Genomic DNA, 19,921 nt, shown 5'->3' on the forward strand with positions numbered 1-19,921 from the left:
GGATCCGGGTTATTTCCAAGTTGCCGTTGCCGTTCACACAGGACGCTTGGAGATGACGTAATCTCGGAGCGCTCCTGAGCTGGACTATCTGCAGCCTTTTAGGTATGACCTGGGTCATACCTATCACACCACTGGCTAACCGGGAATAACCCTGCTAGCAAACCACGACCCGTGTTGACCCTTTCACACCGAACAAGGACCCGGGTTGCACTGGCTTGCCCCGGCAATAACCCAGGTTCTTATGTCTGAGTGAAAGGGGTACAACAAACATGGAGTAATGGGGCTAAATGATCCTAAGACTTCAGCCATTAGTCCTGAGACAGGGTTTCCAGTGATGTCTATTCCAGACCAGCTAGGATGGAACAATTTGCAATAGGAAGTATGATTTAGCATGACTGTTTACTCCCAAGAAATATTAAAGACCTGTCCCATAATTCTTTCCTTTCAGTCAGATGGATTCTTAAAGGATAATAACAATGCAGCACAGCGTCTTCTAGATGGTATGAACTTCATGGCACAGTCTGTGACTGAACTGAGCATTGGACCCACCAAAGCAGTTACATCCTGGCTGACTGATCAGATCGCCCCAGCTTACTGGAAGCCTAACTCCCAGATTTTGGTATGGTGGTGTTTATATTTATTATTATTTACTATTATTATTATGTTTCTAAAGGGGTTGCACATTTATTATGTTTATGTGCAACTTTCACTAAGTTTCACCATGACTTATAATGAGCAGGCAGATATGTCTTGGTTTCCTTGGTATTTTGTATTAGCTAACTTTATCTAGAGGGCAGTGTTACATCATATTCCATGGCAACAAAAACCACTAACCCTTCCTGCTCCTCTAAGGACATAAAGTATTGAAGCAAACTACAGAGAGAAATGCAGTAAGGCCCAGTAAATAAATTATTATAGTAGCCTGAAGCTACAACCATAGAAGTCGTTTACAGATGGACACTACCCTTTAAGAAGGTGCTAGTGCCTTACAGGCAGTACGTTTGAGATATTGATGTTTTGCCTTTCATAAAAATGAATCTACGTTTGTTATACCCTTGAGTCGCTGTTCCTCTTCACAGGAGTGTACAAAGTGCCGAACCCCTTTTAAAGATAATGACACCAAACATCACTGCCGGGCCTGCGGAGAGGGTTTCTGTGACAGCTGCTCCTCCAAAAGCCGCCCAGTGCCTGAGCGAGGCTGGGGACTGTCACCAGTGCGTGTCTGTGACTGCTGCTATGATCTGAGAGGCGTGCAAAGTGGTAATATTGTTATTTAACTGCTACAAATATGGGTCAAAATTCTTCATATAGTTGCTTGAAAGTCATGCATTAATGTGGCTCTTCTTATGATCAGCTTGGTCCTCTTAGTGCGATATGACAGTAATCAAATATCCAGGTATTGCTAATTTTGGCTTTTCAGAACAACCTTTTATCTATTTATTTCCTATCGCAAACACTTATCACTATAGCCTGGCTAATCTTAGCCTTTACTGTGATTCTAGCTAGAGAATATGTATTTAATTTGTATTGGTTTGTTTCCCAAGGCACTGTAGAACACTATGTAACCATCTTTTTATTTTGCACAGTAGTGCCTGATGCTACGGAAGATGAGGAGGGCGGAACTCTGATGGCAAGGAAGGTTGGGGAGGCCGTACAGAACACATTGGGGGCAGTGGCTACAGCCATTGACATTCCTCTAGGTAAGATTGTGTCCTGTCAGCGACCATAACAAAACCCATTGTTCTGACTGGGGTTGGCTTGAATTGGTTGATTGAAGGAAATAAAGCCATTAATGTGCTGTGTGCATTAGTTTAGGCTTCCTAATAGTCAGTACTTGGTACCGCCTCCTTGGGAAAAGATGCCAGAAAGTTTGTAGAGTCTCTATTTTTGCTTTAGTGTAAAAAGTAAAAACCTATTTCTTGAGCATTCGGTCATCGCAAACAGGGCCAGGTTAAGAATGTGGCAGATGGAGCTCCAGACCTCCACATAAAAATAGGCCCATCATCGGCATGATGACCAGCTGGTCACACAGTCCACCATAAATCATAAGTATTAAAATAGTTTCTTTTTCAGGGTCCATGGGGCTCCACAGGGGAGACAATGGGGTGTGTAGGTGGGACCTGGAGAACTGGACACCAACAGCAAAGCTTTTCAATCCCAGGATGCTTCGGTCCTTCCCCCCTATACCCCACCCACAGCCTGAGGGTAACTCAGTTTTGTTGGTGTCTGGCAGGAGCTGGATCACCATTTTTAACAGTGGGACTGCTTTACACAGCCCAAGCTTATTTTTATGATTTTATTTTATTTTTTTACTACTGCTGCGCCATGACACCAGCCCTCGGCTAGGTACTCCTGGCGGGACTCAGATAGGGACTAGCTAGCAGTTGGTTCCGGTCTTTCAATCGCCAGACCTCTCGGCAGGTGAGGTCTCTTTGGATGTGGTCCATTCTCTGAAGATCTATGTGGACCGTACTACTTCCATCAGGAAATCGGACTCCCTCTTTGTCTTATATGGATTCCACAAGAAGGGATGGCCAGCTAACACATAGACTCTGGCCAGATGGATTCGCATGACTATCTCACAGGCTTACACACAGACTGGCCTTCTTGGGGGCGGCTACAGTATCTGCTCATTCTACTTGCTCAATGGGTTCCTCGTGGGCAGCCCAGCGTGGCTCTTCTGCTGAACAGCTATGCAAGGCGGCCACGTGGTCTTCTGTCCACACCTTTCTTAGGTTTTATACCTTTGATACATTTGCCTCTCAGGATGCTTCCTTCAGGCGTAGGGTTCTTCTCTCAGCTCAGGAACATTTCTGCCCTTGAACAAATTCTTTGGGACATCCCCATTGTCTCCCCTGTAGACCCCTAAGGACCCCAAAGAAGAAAAGGGGAGTTAAGGTGCCCACACACACAGCGATATTTTACACGATCTGGCAGATTCCGACACATTGGAACGACAGATTGTGTAAAATATGTCCAAATCGTGAGTCCCCACTCACGATGCGATGCGCGTCCCCGCTGGTCGCACATCGCATCGTCAGATCTGCCGTGCAGTAGGGCAGATCTGACAATCTAGGAGGCGATGCACTGTAAAAAGTCTGACTACAGGAGAGATCGTTTGAAGATTGGACACCAAATCGTGTGCAGATCGTGTGGAGATCGTGTGCAGAGCTGCCGGGGAGAGTTTCAAGGGAAATCGTACACATCGGCTGATCGTGGGCTGATCGTTATGTGTGTGGGCACCTTTAGGGTAAAAACACCCTTGTTAACTTTCTTTGAAGTCCATAGGGTCCACAGGGCACCCGCCCTGACACACTTGGCTTCTATGGGTTTCTTTTCTTGTTCACTTGTTTCCTTCTCTGTGTGAGAGTGATTCTTCAGTGTACCAGTCTTCCTTCTCTGTTATCCTGCCTTGGTCTTGTTCACAAAACTGAGTTGGGCGGGGTATAGGGAGAAGGACCGGATCATCCTGGGATTGAAAAGCTTTGTTGTTGGTGTCATGTATGGCTGTAATTTAACGCTGCAATGCAGACCTAGGAGTGACACTCGTTCCATCTAACACTATACTCTCTCATCCCCCATCCCACACTGTGCTAGCCCATCCCCCACTGTTCCCAACCCTATACCGCCCCCCAGGCAGCACTTACCAGAAGTTACCCAGGAAGCTCCAGCAGGCAAGTCCTTCTGCTCCTCCTGAGTCCTCCTGACTGGCTGCTGCTGGGCGGGACTGGAGAGGCAGAGCAGAGCACTGTGGTGATGGTGGAGCTGCCTGATGACTGCTTCGATCTCTCAGCCAGTGATCTGAGGAGACTTTCAGCTCGCATCAGACTCCTCAGATCACTGGCTGAGAGATCGAGGAGTCATCAGACAGTAGCCCCGGCCCCACCACAGTGCTGACTGAGCTTCTGCAAGCCCTGGTGGCCAGCAGCAAGTGAGTGACTTAGAGCAGCCGGCCCTGCTGCTATTAGTATATGCAGCTTGTGGCCGGCTGCAGTTAATTACTACTTGCTGGGTGGCCATCTGCTGCAGTCATCAGCAGGGTCCCCGTACATGCCTGCACCCTGCTGATCACTGCACAGCACAGGCAGCGGTACACTCCGGGGCCCCCTAGGACCTCTGGGCCCGGTACAGTTCTACCCTTGGGCCCTCCCTTCGCTGGGCCTGCTGGTCACACCCACACAGTGCTGGCTACAGCTCCTCCCCTTCTTAGTATAGGCCCGTAAAAATTTTCAGCCCCAGGCCCATGTGGCCCTTAATCTGGCACTGGTCCCAATCCTCATTCCCCACTGAAGTGCGACAGGCCTTTCCTTCTTGTCTCTTAGGGCTCGATTCATTTGAGCGCAATGTAAATAGCACCGGGAGATAGCTCCCGGAGCTATTCAATCCATCGCGATGTTAGGTTGGGGAAGGCTCGTTCTGGCGCCTTAATCAGGGTTTTTAGGCGCGAGAACGGGCATTCCCTGACCTAACTTCCCGGCGCAATGTTGTTTTCCCGGCGCTAAGGGCAGAAAACAGCCTCACGCCGGGACTTTTGTCGGATTTCTGCTCGCATCCCCTGAGTGATGCGAGAAGAAATCCTTAGTCGGGGTTAGCTGCGCGGTGTATTGAATAGCTCCGGGAGCTGATTCCCGGCGCTATTCACATCGTGTAGAATAGAATCGTGTCCTTAGATTTTAATCAGAAATTAGTGGATGTTCAAAAAAAGGCTCAACACTGTTATGGCCACTGACTTCAGAGTGTACCAACCCATGTTCCTTCAAGGTCCTAAATAAACTTGAAATCTATTTTTGGCTCTATGCATTTGTGATCTGAGCCCTGTGTAATAACTGTGCTAGAAAGGGAATGTCCTGGAAGGGCTAAGGAGTATTTGGCTGCACCCCTCATTTTAAAAATAGTTCCATATTGCTGTCTGTACTGTCGTGTCCATGATTGCTGAGGCTGCGCGAGGTAGATCTCATTCTGTAATGTTAGCAGGAGGACAAGTGAGAGTATACGTATCCAACAATTAATTATCTAAGAAACGTTTCATGTTGTAGGTATTATAGACATGTTTAAGAGCAGTTGCAGTACATTTTCTTTGCAATAATTATATAATATACTGAAATATTTTCAGGGCTTATGAAGGACGCTGCAAGGCCTACATACTGGATTCCAGACCACGAAATCACACATTGCTACAACTGCAAAAGAGAATTTAACGTCAAACTCTCGAAGCACCACTGCCGAGCCTGTGGACAGGGTTTCTGTGGGGACTGTTCAAGCGATAGACGGCCGGTACCCTCCAGGGGCTGGGATCACCCTGTCCGTGTCTGCATTCTCTGCAATAAAAAACCTGGTGATCTATAACCCTCTATCGCCATCACCATCTTTCACAATTCAGTACCTACTCAGGGCCAGATCATAACGGAACTGCTCTTCATCCATAGGCTTCTTTGCCAGTGCATGCTCTGACCTGTCAGCTGTGGTCTCATTATTATATCATCCTGTTAAACAAAATGGCACCAAATCTCTGTTTAGGAGACCAAACAGCGTATAATCTGCACTTTGTAATATTGGAATAAAAACCTACAGTAGAAACTTGTGATATCAAGAGCAAATAATTTTCCTATTCACCTTGCTGCATCGCTACACTAGGACTGCGTTAGTGCCGCCTCTGTTCTGCAACGCTCAGTAGTCTTACAAGGTGGGTTTCCCCACTACCTGCAGGAGCACAATCTTATCTCCACACCTTATATAATGCAAATGACCCGTCCCAAAGTTCAACTTTTACTGTAAGATGTGTCGTTCTAGCAATTACACATGAATGGCATTTATGTATAGAGATACTGCAGAGTGTATAAAAATCAGGTGTGGTCTGCTTATAATGATCATTGAGTGTGGCGTTCAGGAATCAATTGACCGTGATGCTGCGTCATAGGCGTTGAGGCAAAATTCAAACTTTAAATAGCTGCTTGTTCATTACCCTCCTTCATCGAACTTTTAAATTAGGAATAATTAACTTAATGCTACTTTAGAGGGTCATCAATTAACTTTATTTTAGGAATGTATAGTGGTATAGCGAGATAACCAGTGTATAACCATACCAAGTAGGGGGCCTTTACAGTAGCACAACATGCCTTGCTGTTTTGAATGACTGAATTGATTGCTTGTTTTTTATTTATTGCGACTATCTGTTTATATCATTTTATTGTATTCTAAACTATACAAGAGTAGTAATTTATTTAGTTTTTATCTGTAAGTGCCTTCTCACCGGTTTGTAAAAGGAAAAAAAAAAAAATATCATGCATTTTGTTAATACATTCTGCCGTCTCCTTTACAGTAACCTCATAAATGGTTGGGAACCAATGAGCGTGGATTTCATTGTCTGTGTTATCGCAGTAGGTCTATCTCCTAGTCCATTTCACACTATAGTTGCTGTGTTTTACTGTTATTTTTCCATTTTAAAACAGAGAATTAAGGTAAATATGATGGGGTGGGATTCAATTCTCATCGATGTATCGCCGCCGCTTTCAGCTGTGTCGCACATGATGGTATAGGACGGGATCCAAAAATTGCAAATTTTTTGTGCACAGCGCTATGGTGTTACTGGTAACATAGTGCCTTTGCTGCTCAGTACCACAAATCACATCGTGGAGAATTGAATCTTCCCGTCAATGAGTATTAGAAAAATAATTTCTCAGCATTTTACAAGAATTTCTGGTATAGTGCAGTAAAGTGTTGTTGTTTTTTTCTGTTGTCTATAGAACATTTTTCCAGAGGCTAAAGCTGTCCCCTTTTTTAAAATGTACAGGAACTTTTGGTTCTCCTTGGTTTTAGGACACTTTAAAGAAAATTTTTTATCTGATATGATTTAAGGATGTCTATAAGAGTAATTATATTGGAAGAAAGCCAATAGACTGAGTTCCTCTCTCTCAGATTCTATCTACTGAGCAGTCGGGTCGGAGACCATTTTGGGTGGCAGAAATGTACTGACTTTATCTCCAGCTTCAAAATAAAAACTTATTATATAAAATATCAGTGATTGCATTAACGCGGGTACTGGCATCTGCCTCGCCATTACCCAGGCACTCCGCCAGGCCAGTCTGATGCGTCTCTGAACACGAGTCTGATTAGCATTTCTTTTCTGCAAGATAATAATCAAACAGCAGTAGGAGAAAAGAACAAGCCCAGGGAGGGATACGCAGTGCTCAAATAGACAATACGATTAACATACATCTGTGAATGCTAATAAATAGGTGTAATATAATAAGAAAAAACATAAAAGTATATATGATCTTAGATGAGTATTATACATGCACTCCTATTACAGATGGCAAAGTATTTTTTCCTCTTATTAGAGTACATGCTCTTCTTTCTAATATGTGATTCACATTGTACAATATGAATAGTACATTCAATAGTGATGTCCAAAATAGGGACATCAAAAACTCTGCTCGGTCTCTGTGGCAGCTCTCCATTATTAATACTTGTAAATAGTTTTGAATTGAATTTGATAATAAGCTTTTGGTGAGTAAAAAGGTCCCTCGCATTGTATCCTGGGTGGATTTTTAAATCTATTTGTCAAACGAAAGTAACTTGATGGTAAAAAAAAATAGACCGTGACACTGAGCACCTGATTCTGCAAGGATCGCAATTGCAAGCACGCAGGCATATACTGTAGTGTGTAGTGCACGCCGGCATATACTGTAGTGTGTAGTGCACGCAGGCATATACTGTAGTGTGTAGTGCACGCAGGCATATACTGTAGTGTATAGTGCACGCAGGCATATACTGTAGTGTATAGTGTACGCAGGCATATACTGTAGTGTGTAGTGTACGCAGGCATATACTGTAGTGTGTAGTGCACGCAGGCATATACTGTAGTGTATAGTGTACGCAGGCATATACTGTAGTGTGTAGTGCACGCAGGCATATACTGTAGTGTGTAGTGTACGCAGGCATATACTGTAGTGTGTAGTGCACGCAGGCATATACTGTAGTGTGTAGTGCACGCAGGCATATACTGTAGTGTGTAGTGCACGCAGGCAGCTTTGCGATTACGTTCTTGCTATTATGCAACAGGAGGTGTATGACACCCTCTGCTGCGTGTGCGATCCCAGCACTGTGACTGAGATTGTCAGGCTGGGATCACCATTGCGACCAACGATGGTGGATGGTGCCGTCGCTCCAACCAGCTGCGTAAGCCTTCCACTGGCTGGCTTGCGAGCCCAGGACACACTGTTGATCAACGCAGATCCTGGGCTGGCCACTCCTGGGAAAACTGGGCAGACATTCCACAGTTTCTGGAAACGCCGGCTGACCCCGCACCACCCTTTAAATGCCTCTGCCTGTGAATCAGGCAGTCATTGAAGAGTCTTTGTGCGACTACGCAGGACCTATTTTGCACACTCACAGAATGGGTCCTTCGCAGATTCCTGATTATCAGCAATCTGCAATGAGCAGTGCACTGCTGAATCAGGCCCAGAGTTCCATAAGATGTCAAGCAGGACAAACGATGCAGCAGTGAGCCATAGTCTGTTCATTCAATGTGGGAAGGGCAGAGTGATTGTACTAGCGTGATGGACCCCCGTCTGGCTCTTCAACGTCTGCTTATCCTGCAGTGAGAGCTGGCAAGTCAGCCACAGGCTCCCTGACCGATGATCGACCTGTTGTGGAATAAGAGGCCGCTGAGGATTTTTTTTCTTATTATATGAATCTTAATTAGCAAATTATCTTTTTTTTTTTTTTTTGAGCTGCTGACATTTAAATTATTAGGTAGGTGTACACCTACCTATTTTATTATAGACTGTACCCTTGCCTCTCAGGGTATTTATTTTTATGTTGGGCAGGAGAAGGCAAATAATGTTGTTGACCAAGGCTACCCAATCAAAAAAAAAACCACGACCTGCACAGCAGTGTTTGTTTCTGGTCTAAAAACATTTTGTTCAATAGGGGAAGAAAAAAAAAAAAAGCTAGCTGGAAACCTATTACTAATTGCTGTGCATTTGCCATTTATGAGTCAGTGTTGAAGGTTTGGCTGACCCACTGCACAGTCCTGCTGCTGAATCTATTATAAAATGAGATTGCTCTCAGTTTGGAGATTCTCCTAGTGTAATGTTGAAAGGAAACCAAGAAGGAAACATGCAATAAGGGAGCCCAGATTCCTTCCCTATAGAAGCCATCTGTCCTACAGTTATATTACCCTTGTCTCTAGGTTAAAACAGTTGTGTTAGTTAAACAATATAACAGTATTCTGTGGCTGTAAAGTGATTAAAAATGTTAAAAAGGAGCTCAGTAATAATAAATACTGTATGAAAACCAAATAACTGAGCGCAAGCTAAGAATAAGAAGCAAGCATAAAATTTAAGAGCCAAGTGTAAAATCAAAACGTATTAAAAACGCCGTCGTCTTCTGAGCAAGGATCAGCAGCAACTGAGATGATGTGGTGCTCGTCGATGACATCAAACTCACTCTGGATGGTGTTTAGCAAACCTGCAGGATTCCGTAGTCTCACTACTCAATATCCAACGCGTTTCATGGCACTGTGGCCGCTTTGTCAAGGGTGTTTGGAATGTCCTTTTGTATGTCCTTTTTTTTTTAATAGAACAACCTTCCGGAAGTGGTTATTTGCCCAGGACCAGTAGTCAATTTATGTGTGGAGAAGCATTGTGTCATGTTAATAAATTTAAGTCACACTCATTCTAGAAGTATGGCTCCTATAATAACTAGAACATAACTTTGATGAAGGGTGTGTAAAAGAGAAATACACAATAGAGAGCACTATACAGATGTGATACAGGCAGACTCAGGAGATTATTCCTAAGCAATCCTTTATATGCTCTCTGACAGGGAGCCTCAATGGTCTTATTTTTCACACTATTTTCAAGGAGTATGCAAATATATTAAATTATATTAAGTCTATATGGAGTTGGTTTAAGAGCAAGGTACAAAATCTCAGATTTTTGTGCACATTTCTGTGTCGGCATACAAATCGCCGATATAGGTGTAATATGTGATTACTTTCCAGAATGCAAATTTGAATCAACCTCCACTGTATATTGTCTGTCTCACTTCCTTAATATAAAAGTTATACTTCCATACAAAGGCCCATCTGTTGGTTGAGCTCTCACTGACAGTAAGCAGGTTTGCTCAATACCAATCACGCCAAATCCCTCCCTGTTGATTCCTATAGTTGTTAACCCAAGCTTTAAATCATATCTGATCACCCTATTTTCAGATTTATAAATGGTAGGTGGCATCATATTTCTAACATTTAACTTGTGCATGTTTATTTCTACAATTCTCAGATTTCTAAGATTTGTTTCATTTGCCTCACAAGCACCTAAAAAAAAAAGTCACAGCACAACCTCCCTCAACTTTTGAACTGCTCCAAATTCTAGCTATAGAATTTGATGGCAGATAAGAACCACTTGACCCATCTAGTCTGCCCCTTTTCATGTATCCTTTAGGCAACTTCAACCCTATTTGCTCCTTAAGTCTCTTAAGGATATTCTTATACCTGTCCCAAGCGTGTTTAAATTGTTCCACCATTTTTAGCTTCAACCACCTCTGATGGGAGGTTATCCACTACCCTTTCTGTGATGTAATTTTTCCTCAAATTTCCTCTGAGCTATGGCCTCTGGCTCTCATAGAAACAATCAGATAGCAAAATTAAGCTCATGCAACACATAATCTGCTATTGCCTGCCTGTAAATCTGATCACACAAGTTACAGAACTTGACAGTACACGTAAGGGGTTTGGGGAACCCTTAATGGAGTCACTCATTAAGGCCAGATTCTCTTTACTACTTTCCAGCTCACCGTAAATATTTCATTTCTACTTCAGGGTCCATAGGGGGTCCACAGGGTTGACCTTGGGGTATAGCTGGATCTGGATCCACGGGAACCACGCTTTGCTGCTCCCAGGATGCACTTGGGTCCATCCTCCTCTATACCCCGCCCCCGAGCCACAGGCACCTCAGTTTTAGTTGGTGCCCGGCCGGAGTCGGGTCACCCTGCGCGGTTTATTTTTAAAAGAAGATTTTATTTCTTTATTTTTACTATCTTCAGAGCGGCAGCATCAGACTGTCCATCTAGACGTCTATGCTGCCGCTCCAACAGCCCCGCTGGCGCTGCGACGCCAGTACTGATCTGGGGATCTCAGCGGGACCCCGGAGTCAGTACTAGCGTGGCTCCGGGACCTCCCAAGGACTGCTGCCGGATTCCACGGGGCCAGGTAAGCCGCGTGCAGCGCTGCGCGCGGGGAACAAATGCAGTCTTTTAGCCGCCGGACTAGTGGCGGCGGGCTCCCCCACTCTGGTATACCCCCCGTGTCTGCTGGCCTCCAGGGTGTAAGTACCGGCGAGGAACCAGCTTCCCTGGGGGTTTAATACTAGCAGGGGAGGCAGCCTTCCCTGCTTTAGCGCTCCTCCGCTCAGCCCAGCGCGCCTTCTCTCATGTGTGCTGGCGTCGCTGGGCTGTTATCTCCTAGCCACTCCTCCTCAGTGCTCTCCGGCGGCCATCTTCCAGGCAGCATCGCAGAGCTCCCAGGCGTATACAGTGGTCCAGTCCCCCTGCGTACCTCTCCCCCTGCAAAGGACAGTGTTCGCAGCGCTATAGCCCTCCCAGACACTGAATCTGGGAGGTTGATTGTAGCTGAAGGTGCAGTGAGTACAACTTCCTGCATGGTATGTGACTATTGCTAGTGCTGCTGTCTGTGCTTTTTCTACTTACGGTCAGCTTTTTACCTATCCCTTTCCTTCTCCTACGGCCCGCAGGTGCGTGGGGGAGGGGTGTTCTTTCTGTGTACCTCACTTATATAGATCTACGTATTTGTGAGGTCCGTCACATACTGCGGTGTGCTACTCAGTACCAGATTGTGGGCTGTTTGTGCTGCATACTTGGGAGTGCGTGGGTGTTATACGCCTTACCTCTTTTCGGTGATGCATTTTTTATTGAAAAAGTTTTGTGTCATGTCTGATGAGGAGAATGAGCGCTCCGTGACTCCTGTGTTGTTTTCCTGCCGACGCTGTTCGGCAGGGGTTGACGGGGCGGATTTGTCTCAGGACGGTCTGTGCCAGCTGGCACCTGGTCCCTCTAAACCCCCAGTGGCGCAGGATCCTCCGTGGGCGATGTTTACACAAGTGCTGGCGTCGATCGCAGACTGGCTGGTGGTCCCGACTGCGGTCCCTTCTAGAGCGTTGCCCCAGCCTACCATCCCGTTCCCCGGGCATGACGCATCTGGTGCAGTCTCCTCTCAGACTGTGGGTCCTTATGCGGGTTTGCCAGTATACGTGCAATCTCCCACGGCACGGCAGCAGTCAATGGTACCGTTTCAGGGGTATCCTCAAACGGTACCCCCTCCCTGGGTGGATGTCCTCTCCAGCTCTGTTCAGAGCCTGCCGGCTTCATCATCGGCCTTTCAAACTATGTTGCACAGTGATTTGCCACCAAGGGCGTCCAAGCGACCTGTTCCGGCTTCATTGGCGGCACAGTTTACGGACACGGATGTGTCTTTGGATGACGGGGAGATCCATGAAGACTCGGATGCTGGGGCCCAGGAGGTGGAGGCTAAGTCCCCCATTAATGTACCAGCATTAGTTAGGGCGGTGCGGGCCATCCTTCATATTGAGGAAGATGCGCCGGTGCCCAGGTCGAAGTACCCTAATTTTAAGAAGGCCAAAGTAGCTTCGACGGTTTTTCCCCTGTCCGACCAGTTAACGGATCATATGGCAGGGGCCTGGCAGTTGCCCAGGAAGAGGTTCCAACCGCAGAAACGGTTGGCTTCAAACTATCCTTTTCCTGAGGGTCAATGCAGGAAGTGGGAAACTCCGTCTGCGGTGGATTCCCACGTTACCCGCTTAATTAAAAGCGCTACGCTGCCTTTGCCGTCGATCTCGTCCCTGAAAGATCCCACGGACAGGAAAGTGGAGACTTGTTTAAAGTCTATCTACTCTCTCTCGTGGGCGGTTGCCCGTCCGTCCATGGCCATCTCTTGGGTGGCTAACGCCATCCAGAGCTGGGCCAACGCTTTGGAGGATACCTTTCCGGAAGATGCTCCGGAGATCCAGAGAGCATTGATAGGACAAATGAGGGATGCGGCTTCCTACATTGGGGAAGCATCGTTAGATGCAAGCCTGCTGACCTTTCGGGTGTCGGCGCGTCGGTCCTTGTGGCTGAGGTCTTGGAGAGCTGACGCAGACTCCAAAAAGGGACTGGAGGCCTTACCTTTTAATGGGGAGTTGCTTTTTGGTCCAGACTTGGACAAAATTGTGGATACTCTGGCTAAGTCTAAATCAGCCTTCCTCCCTTCGGCGTCTGCACCTACCAAGGTACGGAGCTCTGCCTTTCGGTCCTTTCAGATTCAGAGCAAGGCCAAAGGTCAGTCCTTCCCGAGGCAGTCGACGACCAAGGCCGCTTCTAAGCCCAAGAAGCAGCCCTGGAGTGCCAGGCGCCCTTCTTCCAAGCAGGATAAACCTTCTGCCTGATGGGACGGGCCTCCCTCTGGGGGACCCCAGAGTGGGAGGCCGACTTCTTCTATTTGCCCAGTGCTGGCACAATAGCACCACGGATGCCTGGGTTCGAGAAGGGGTACACCCTGTCTTTTCAGCACAGACCACCCCACCAGTTTTTATGCACGAGTCCTTCTCAGGATACGACCAAGACTTTACAGATTCAGGAAGCTATAGAGTCCTTGCTGAAAGCAGGGGTCATTGTTCCCGTTCCTCAATCAACGAGGGACTGGGTACTATTCTTCTCTGTTTCTGGTGCAGAAACCCAATGGTTCTCATCGCCCTATCCTCAACTTGAAGTCTCTGAACAAATTCCTCAGAGTTCCCAAGTTCCGGATGGAAAAGTTACGTTCCATCATTCTGGCGATGGAACCGGGGGATTACATGGTGTCCCTGGATATCCAGAAAGCCAAACCTCCATGTTCCGATAGCACCTTCACACCAGCGCTATATGAGGTTCCCTATCCTTCAACATCATTTTCAGTTCCGGGCGCTACCCTTTGGCCTCTCCACGGCACCGAGAGTGTTCACAAAGATTATGGCGGTCATGGCCGCACATCTCCAGGACCAGAATGTACGGCTGCTGCCGTATCTGGATGACCACCTGTTGCTGGCGAGCTCCCCGGAGGTACTGCTTCAACATCTCCACCTGACTATCGCTTGCCTGATAAATTGGAAAAAGTCCTCCCTGATTCCATAACAGTGGATGGTTCATTTGGGAGCCCTGCTAGATTCTTGTCAGCAACGGATTTTCCTGACTCCGGAGAAGGTCTCCTCCCTATAGCTGCGGATACACAGTTGCCTGAGCAGTTGGCGCCTGTCGGTCCATTCGGCTATGAGAGTTCTGGGGTCCATGGTGTCGACATTCGACATGGTGGAATTTGCCCAGTTCCATTCCCGGCCCCTGCAGGGGCTGATTCTATCGCAATGGAACGGGTTACCTCACCGGATCCGCTCTCAGATGCTGGTGTTGTCCCCGGAGGTTTGGCAGTCTTTGGCTTGGTGGCTTCAGACAGCGCATCTGGTCGAGGGGCGCCCCTTTTGGATCCCGGACTGGGTCCTGCTCACGACGGATGCCAGTCTCCGGGGTTGGGGGGCAGTGACCGGCTCATTATCGCTTCAGGGACGTTGGTCCGCGGAAGCAGAACTTCTCCCCATCAACATCCTGGAACTGCGGGCACTATACAGGGCCCTGCAGTCGTCCGGCCCCGCTCTTCACGGAAGGGTGGTTCAGGTGCAGTCCGACAACGCCACCACGGTGGCGTACCTCAACCACCAAGGAGGAACTCGCAGTCGGGCAGCGATATCGGAGGTGTCTCGCATTCTTGCTTGGGCGGAATGTCACATTCCAGCGATCTCGGCAGTCTTCATTCCCGGAGTCCTCAATTGGGAGGTGGACTTCCTCAGCTGTCACGACGTGCATCCTGGGGAATGGTCGCTTCACCCAGAGGTGTTTCAGCTACTCGTGGACAGGTGGGGGCTGCCGGAGCTGGACTTGATGGCCTCCCGTCACAATCACTAGTTGCCCGTTTACGGGTCAAGGACAAGAGACGCAGGCACCTATCTGGTAGACGCGCGTCGGTGAAATGGACGTTTCACCTGGCGTATCTGTTTCCTCTGATATCCCTGCTTCCTCGGGTTCTGCGGAAATTCAAGCAGGACGGCGGCACGCTCGTGCTGGTAGCTCAGGCGTGGCCCAGACGTCCTTGGTACTCCGATCTGAGGTGCCTCTCCATCGACGCTCTGTACCTTCTCCCTCAGCGTCGGACCTGTTGTCTCAAGGGCCCTGCCTTTACCCGGATCTGGGTCGGCTGTCTTTGACAGCGTGGCTCTTGAGACAGCCGTCTTGAAGTCTAGGGGTTTCTCCAGTTCGGTCATTGGTACCATGCTTAGGGCACGCAAGCCTGCTTCCGCACGGATTTACCACACGGTGTGGCGCACTTATTTTCAGTGGTGTGAATCCAGAAACGGTGATCCGCAGGTGTTCCGGGTTTCCAGAATCTTGGAGTCTCTTCAATCAGGTTTGGACCTTGGCTTACGCCTGGCCTCTCTGAAGGTTCATGTGTCTGCTTTGTTCGTGTGGTTTCAGCGACGGATTGCTACACTACCGGATGTTCACACCTTTTTCCAGGGTGTTGTCAGGATCCAGCCTCCCTTCGTGCCTCCTTGGGACTTGGCGGTGGTACTACGGGTCTTGCAGGGTCCTCATTTTGAGCCGCTCGAGTCGGTGGAACTCAAGTGACTGACGTTTAAGACCGTTTTTCTCCTGGCAATTACTTCTGCCAGGAGGGTGTCAGAATTGGGGGCGCTTTCCTGTCGCCCTCCTTTTCTGATTTTTCACCAGGACAGAGCGGTGCTCCGCACTCGTCCTGAGTTTTTGCCCAAAGTGGTCTCCAAGTTCCACATTAATCAGGAACTTGTTGTGCCAGCTTTTCAGTCACCTGATCTTTCAGCTGGTGAGGCTGCCTTAGATGTGGTCCGGGCACTTAGAATCTATGTGGACCGGACTGCTTCGGTTAGGAAGTCGGATTCATTGTTTGTCCTCTTCGGTTTTCACAAGAGGGGTTGGCTTGCCAACAAGCAAACGTTAGCCCGTTGGCTTCGTTCAGTTATTTGTGAGGCTTATGCACAGGAGGGTTTACCTGTGCCAGCCTCTGTTAAGGCTCATTCCACTCGTTCTGTGGGTCCCTCTTGGGCTGCTAGACGTGGCGCCTCCGCTGTTCAGCTGTGTAAGGCAGCCCCTTGGTCTTCAATTCAAATGTTTTTGAGGTTCTATGCTTTTGACACCTTCGCCTCTCAGGATGCATCCTTCGGGCGCCGCGTGCTCCTTTCAGCACAGGAGCGTCCCTGCCCTGAGTTGAACTGCTTTGGGACATCCCCAAGGTCAACCCTCTGGCCCCCCTATGGACCTTGAAGTAGCAAGCAAGAGATATGGTAAGAACTTACCTTTTTTTATCTGTTTCTACGAAGTCCATAGGGTCCACCGGGCGCCCGCCCTGACGCACCTGGCTTCATATGGGCTATGTGACTGGTCACCGGTTTTCCATCTCCCATTTCTGTGAGTATGGTTTCTTGGGTGTTCCAGTCTTCCTTCTCTCTGTTTAGTCTCCTCTTCCGGCCTTAGCTGCTTACCAACTGAGGTGCCTGTGGTCGGGGTATAGGGGAGGATGGACCCAAGTGCATCCTGGGAGCAGCAAAGCTCTAACTGCGTGGTGCCCGTGGATCCAGATCCAGCTATACCCCAAGGTCAACCCTGTGGACCCTATGGACTTTGTAGAAACAGCGATAACAAAAGGTAAGTTCTTACCATATCTCTTCTTTTCTCAGTATATAAGCCCCTTAAAGTACTGAGATGTAAAATAGGTTGGCCAAAAACAGCAGATCCTTGGCCTATTCACGTGTAAATAAAGCTCTCTTACTCTTCCAGAAGCAAAGTCTTTTCCAGGAAAGTAAATCACTTATTCTAGTCTTGCCACAGTAAACTTAGATATATTTTAACAAGGTGTTCATCAAGAACACTGGCTAAGTTAAGGTGGAGTCAACTCATTTTGACAGTTTTGGATGGCCCTCTCATAATTTAGCCTAGACCCAGAGCCACCAACACTTTGGGGAGACTTGTGTTCACCACAAATTGTAGCATTAGCTTTTCTGTGTGGGATTATGAAAGGGAGGTGCTTGGTTACAGTTTCCCCACAGATGCCAAAGAACGTCCCATGCCCTATAAACTATTCTTTTTAAATGCATAGGCAGATTCTGACCTTTTCGGATGGTGAGGCATCTACCAAGTGCCTCATATCAGATGTTGTCAGCAATTAAAGACAAGCCTCCTTAACATTCCATTTACCAACTCAAATGTCCAACCTGAAGTATTGGTTCTCTAGTCTAGCTCAAAACTTGTTTGAAAGCAAGAACTTCTTACAATTTTAGAATTGTTGGAAAAACCTTGACACCCATCAAAGAAAGACAAATGAAGAAATGACATCCTAATACATAAACCCAGCCTTTATTTGAACTGGTTTGTTAAATAATCCTAAAATACTTGGTTTGCAGCCATTTGTTTTTGAGTTTTAATTTAAAAAAAAATAAAATATATATATATATTTTATTAAAAAAAAAAAAGTTGACTGTAAAGCAGATGAGTTTTGAGGTTCATGATATTTAAAAAAGGTAGGAGTATATTAGTCATTGTTTTGCTAAAATGTTCATAGGACAAAGTTAGTTTAGGGAATTATCTAAGTTTACAATTTCAGTAATAGTATTTAGTGACATTGGTGGACACAGCTATTTTCATCCTAACTATTGCTGGAGGTAAAAAAAAAAAAAAAAAAAAGCCATTATGGTCTTATCTGGTTAAATCCTTTTCTTCAACTCCATAGGGGCACAGGGACACAATGGGTATAGCCTGGAGAAGAGAGAGTCTGGGTACCAAATAGGAGGAGGCGCCATGTACACTTCCCTGAGCTCCAAGACACTGATAGGCAACAGGCTCTCCTAAGCCATCCACGGTCCCTGGAATGTCTGTTCACGAAACTGCCCCCACCCCCAAAGACAGGCATATATGGTGAGCAAGACCCAGTCCTGGATCCAAATGGGGCAGGTTCCGTTCACATGGGACTGGTGTAGCCACCACAGGAGGGAGGAATATACTTCTGGTGAGAGAATCATAGTCTGACTTGAGGTGCAGAGGAGACTTGTTCCAACTGCCGAGGATCTATAGTTGAAGAGCATAGGAGTAAAACTAGGCATACTCTACCATATCAAATGTGGAGATAAAAAGGAACAGAATCTGTTGAATCATGGAGTCCAGCTGGACTTCTAAGTGTAATATCACCTGAGAAGGAGTCAACGTAGACTTTCGCCTTTAATTATCCACTTGTGTGACTGTAGAAGATCCAGCTTCAGACGAATGTGGACCACCAGAACAGGAGACTGGGCCAGGAGGTGGTCGTCCAGATAAGACAAGATTCTGACACTCCTGTGGTGCAGGTGCGCTGCCATGACCTTTGTGAAAACCTGAGAAGCCGTGGACAGTCCAAATGGTAAGGCTCAAAACAGGTAATAATCAGACAACCGCAAATCTGAGGAAGTGCTGGTGGCTGACCTGAACAGGAATGTGCAAAATACACATCCTAGATATCTAAGGATGCCATGAAATCCCTTGGCTCCAGAGCTAGAATAATGGAATGAAGAGACTCCATACGGACCCTAAGGCTCTGTAGATACCTGTTCAGCACTTTGAGATGGTTAGAGTAGAAACTATCTGGTTTCTGGAGTAGGAAAAGGTTGGCGTAGAAACCCATACCTCTTTGAGACGGGGGACCAGAAGAATGACTTTGGAGCTTCTTGAGAGCTTCTGTCTTTCCTGGATCTGCTGGAAAACCGGTGCAAAAGAACGACTCAGGAAGACGCCTCTGAAAAGTCAGTACGTATCCCTGAGAGAACACCTCTGACGCAGGTGTCAAACGTGGTCAACTAAACCGGTGTGAAAAGCCAGCCTCCCACACTGGGGTTCCCAAAGTGGAGGCCCACCGAGTAATTCAGCAGGCTTGGGAGCAGGACGTGTAGTAGACCAAGGCTGCTTACCTTGGGACTTCAATCCCTTGAAGGAGGACCCATGAAATCTAGAAAACTCCTGACCCCTGGCCTTTCCGTGTGGGCGCAAGGTAGACGTTCTGGCCCAGGGAGGAAAGGAAGAAATGTAGTTTTGGACAGTGCTACCGTAGCGATCATCTCGTCCAATTCCTGACCAAATAAGATGTCTTCTGAATAAAGGAGTGCTTCCAACACCTTCTTGGAATTGGAGTCAGCGTGCCAGGAACGCAGCTGGAGTGCTCTCCTGGCCACAATAGATGCCGATACTTTAGAAGTTAAGACCCCTGTGTCAACGGCCACTTCACCAAAGTAGGGGCTCACATTCTTAATTTGCTCTACTAGAGGGTTTAATTCTGTTAGTACCAGAACAGAGACGCTTTTCCAGTTCCTCCACCCAGCGACTTACAGGTTTAGCACGCCGTCGCAACGGCTAGGCGTGCAATAGCACCTTACATCTACGCAGATGTAAGTCAGATCTCTAGCTTCCCATCAGTTAAATCCTTAAGGGAAGCCATATTCAGAAGATAGATGATCTAATCAGACAGGCAATGTGGGCATCAACCAGAGGAGATGATTCCCATTTGGCCAGCTCCTTAACTGGGAGAGGATAGAACACCACCATTCACTTAGATAACTGGAAGTGCCTTTTAACGTGAGCCCATGCCTCCTCAAGGAGATAATCAAACTGTTCAGATGCAGCGAAATCAGTAGTCACCCTCTTCTGACGCTTTAATAACAGAGAATTCTGAGCAGACTCCGAAGTTCAAAGCTCCATCTGGAATAGAGATCTAACTGCCCTAATAAGTACCTCGACATCTACCTGTGACATGGAATCCTCT

General features: G+C 47.2%; 1 protein-coding gene across 2 annotated transcripts in view; it reads left to right on the forward strand.

Annotated features, from left to right (window-relative positions):
* Nucleotides 1–6,566, forward strand: part of ZFYVE1 (zinc finger FYVE-type containing 1) — a 41,394-nt gene extending 34,828 nt beyond the window's left edge. The window contains exons 8-11 of one of the 2 annotated variants that reach the window (XM_088471276.1): nucleotides 449–619; nucleotides 1,080–1,260; nucleotides 1,590–1,700; nucleotides 5,114–6,566. In XM_088471276.1, coding sequence (XP_088327402.1) covers nucleotides 449–619; nucleotides 1,080–1,260; nucleotides 1,590–1,700; nucleotides 5,114–5,346 — 696 coding nt within the window. In that variant the 3' untranslated portion in view covers nucleotides 5,347–6,566. Of the gene's footprint in view, nucleotides 1–448; nucleotides 620–1,079; nucleotides 1,261–1,586; nucleotides 1,701–5,113 lie in introns of both variants that reach the window. The other variant, XM_088471275.1, reaches the window with a different exon arrangement.
* Nucleotides 6,567–19,921: the final 13,355 nt, after the last annotated feature.

This window comes from Taudactylus pleione, unplaced genomic scaffold, assembly GCF_031769625.1.
Source record: "Taudactylus pleione unplaced genomic scaffold, aTauple2 ptg000113l, whole genome shotgun sequence".
In the NCBI taxonomy this organism is placed as follows: Eukaryota; Metazoa; Chordata; class Amphibia; order Anura; family Myobatrachidae; genus Taudactylus; species Taudactylus pleione.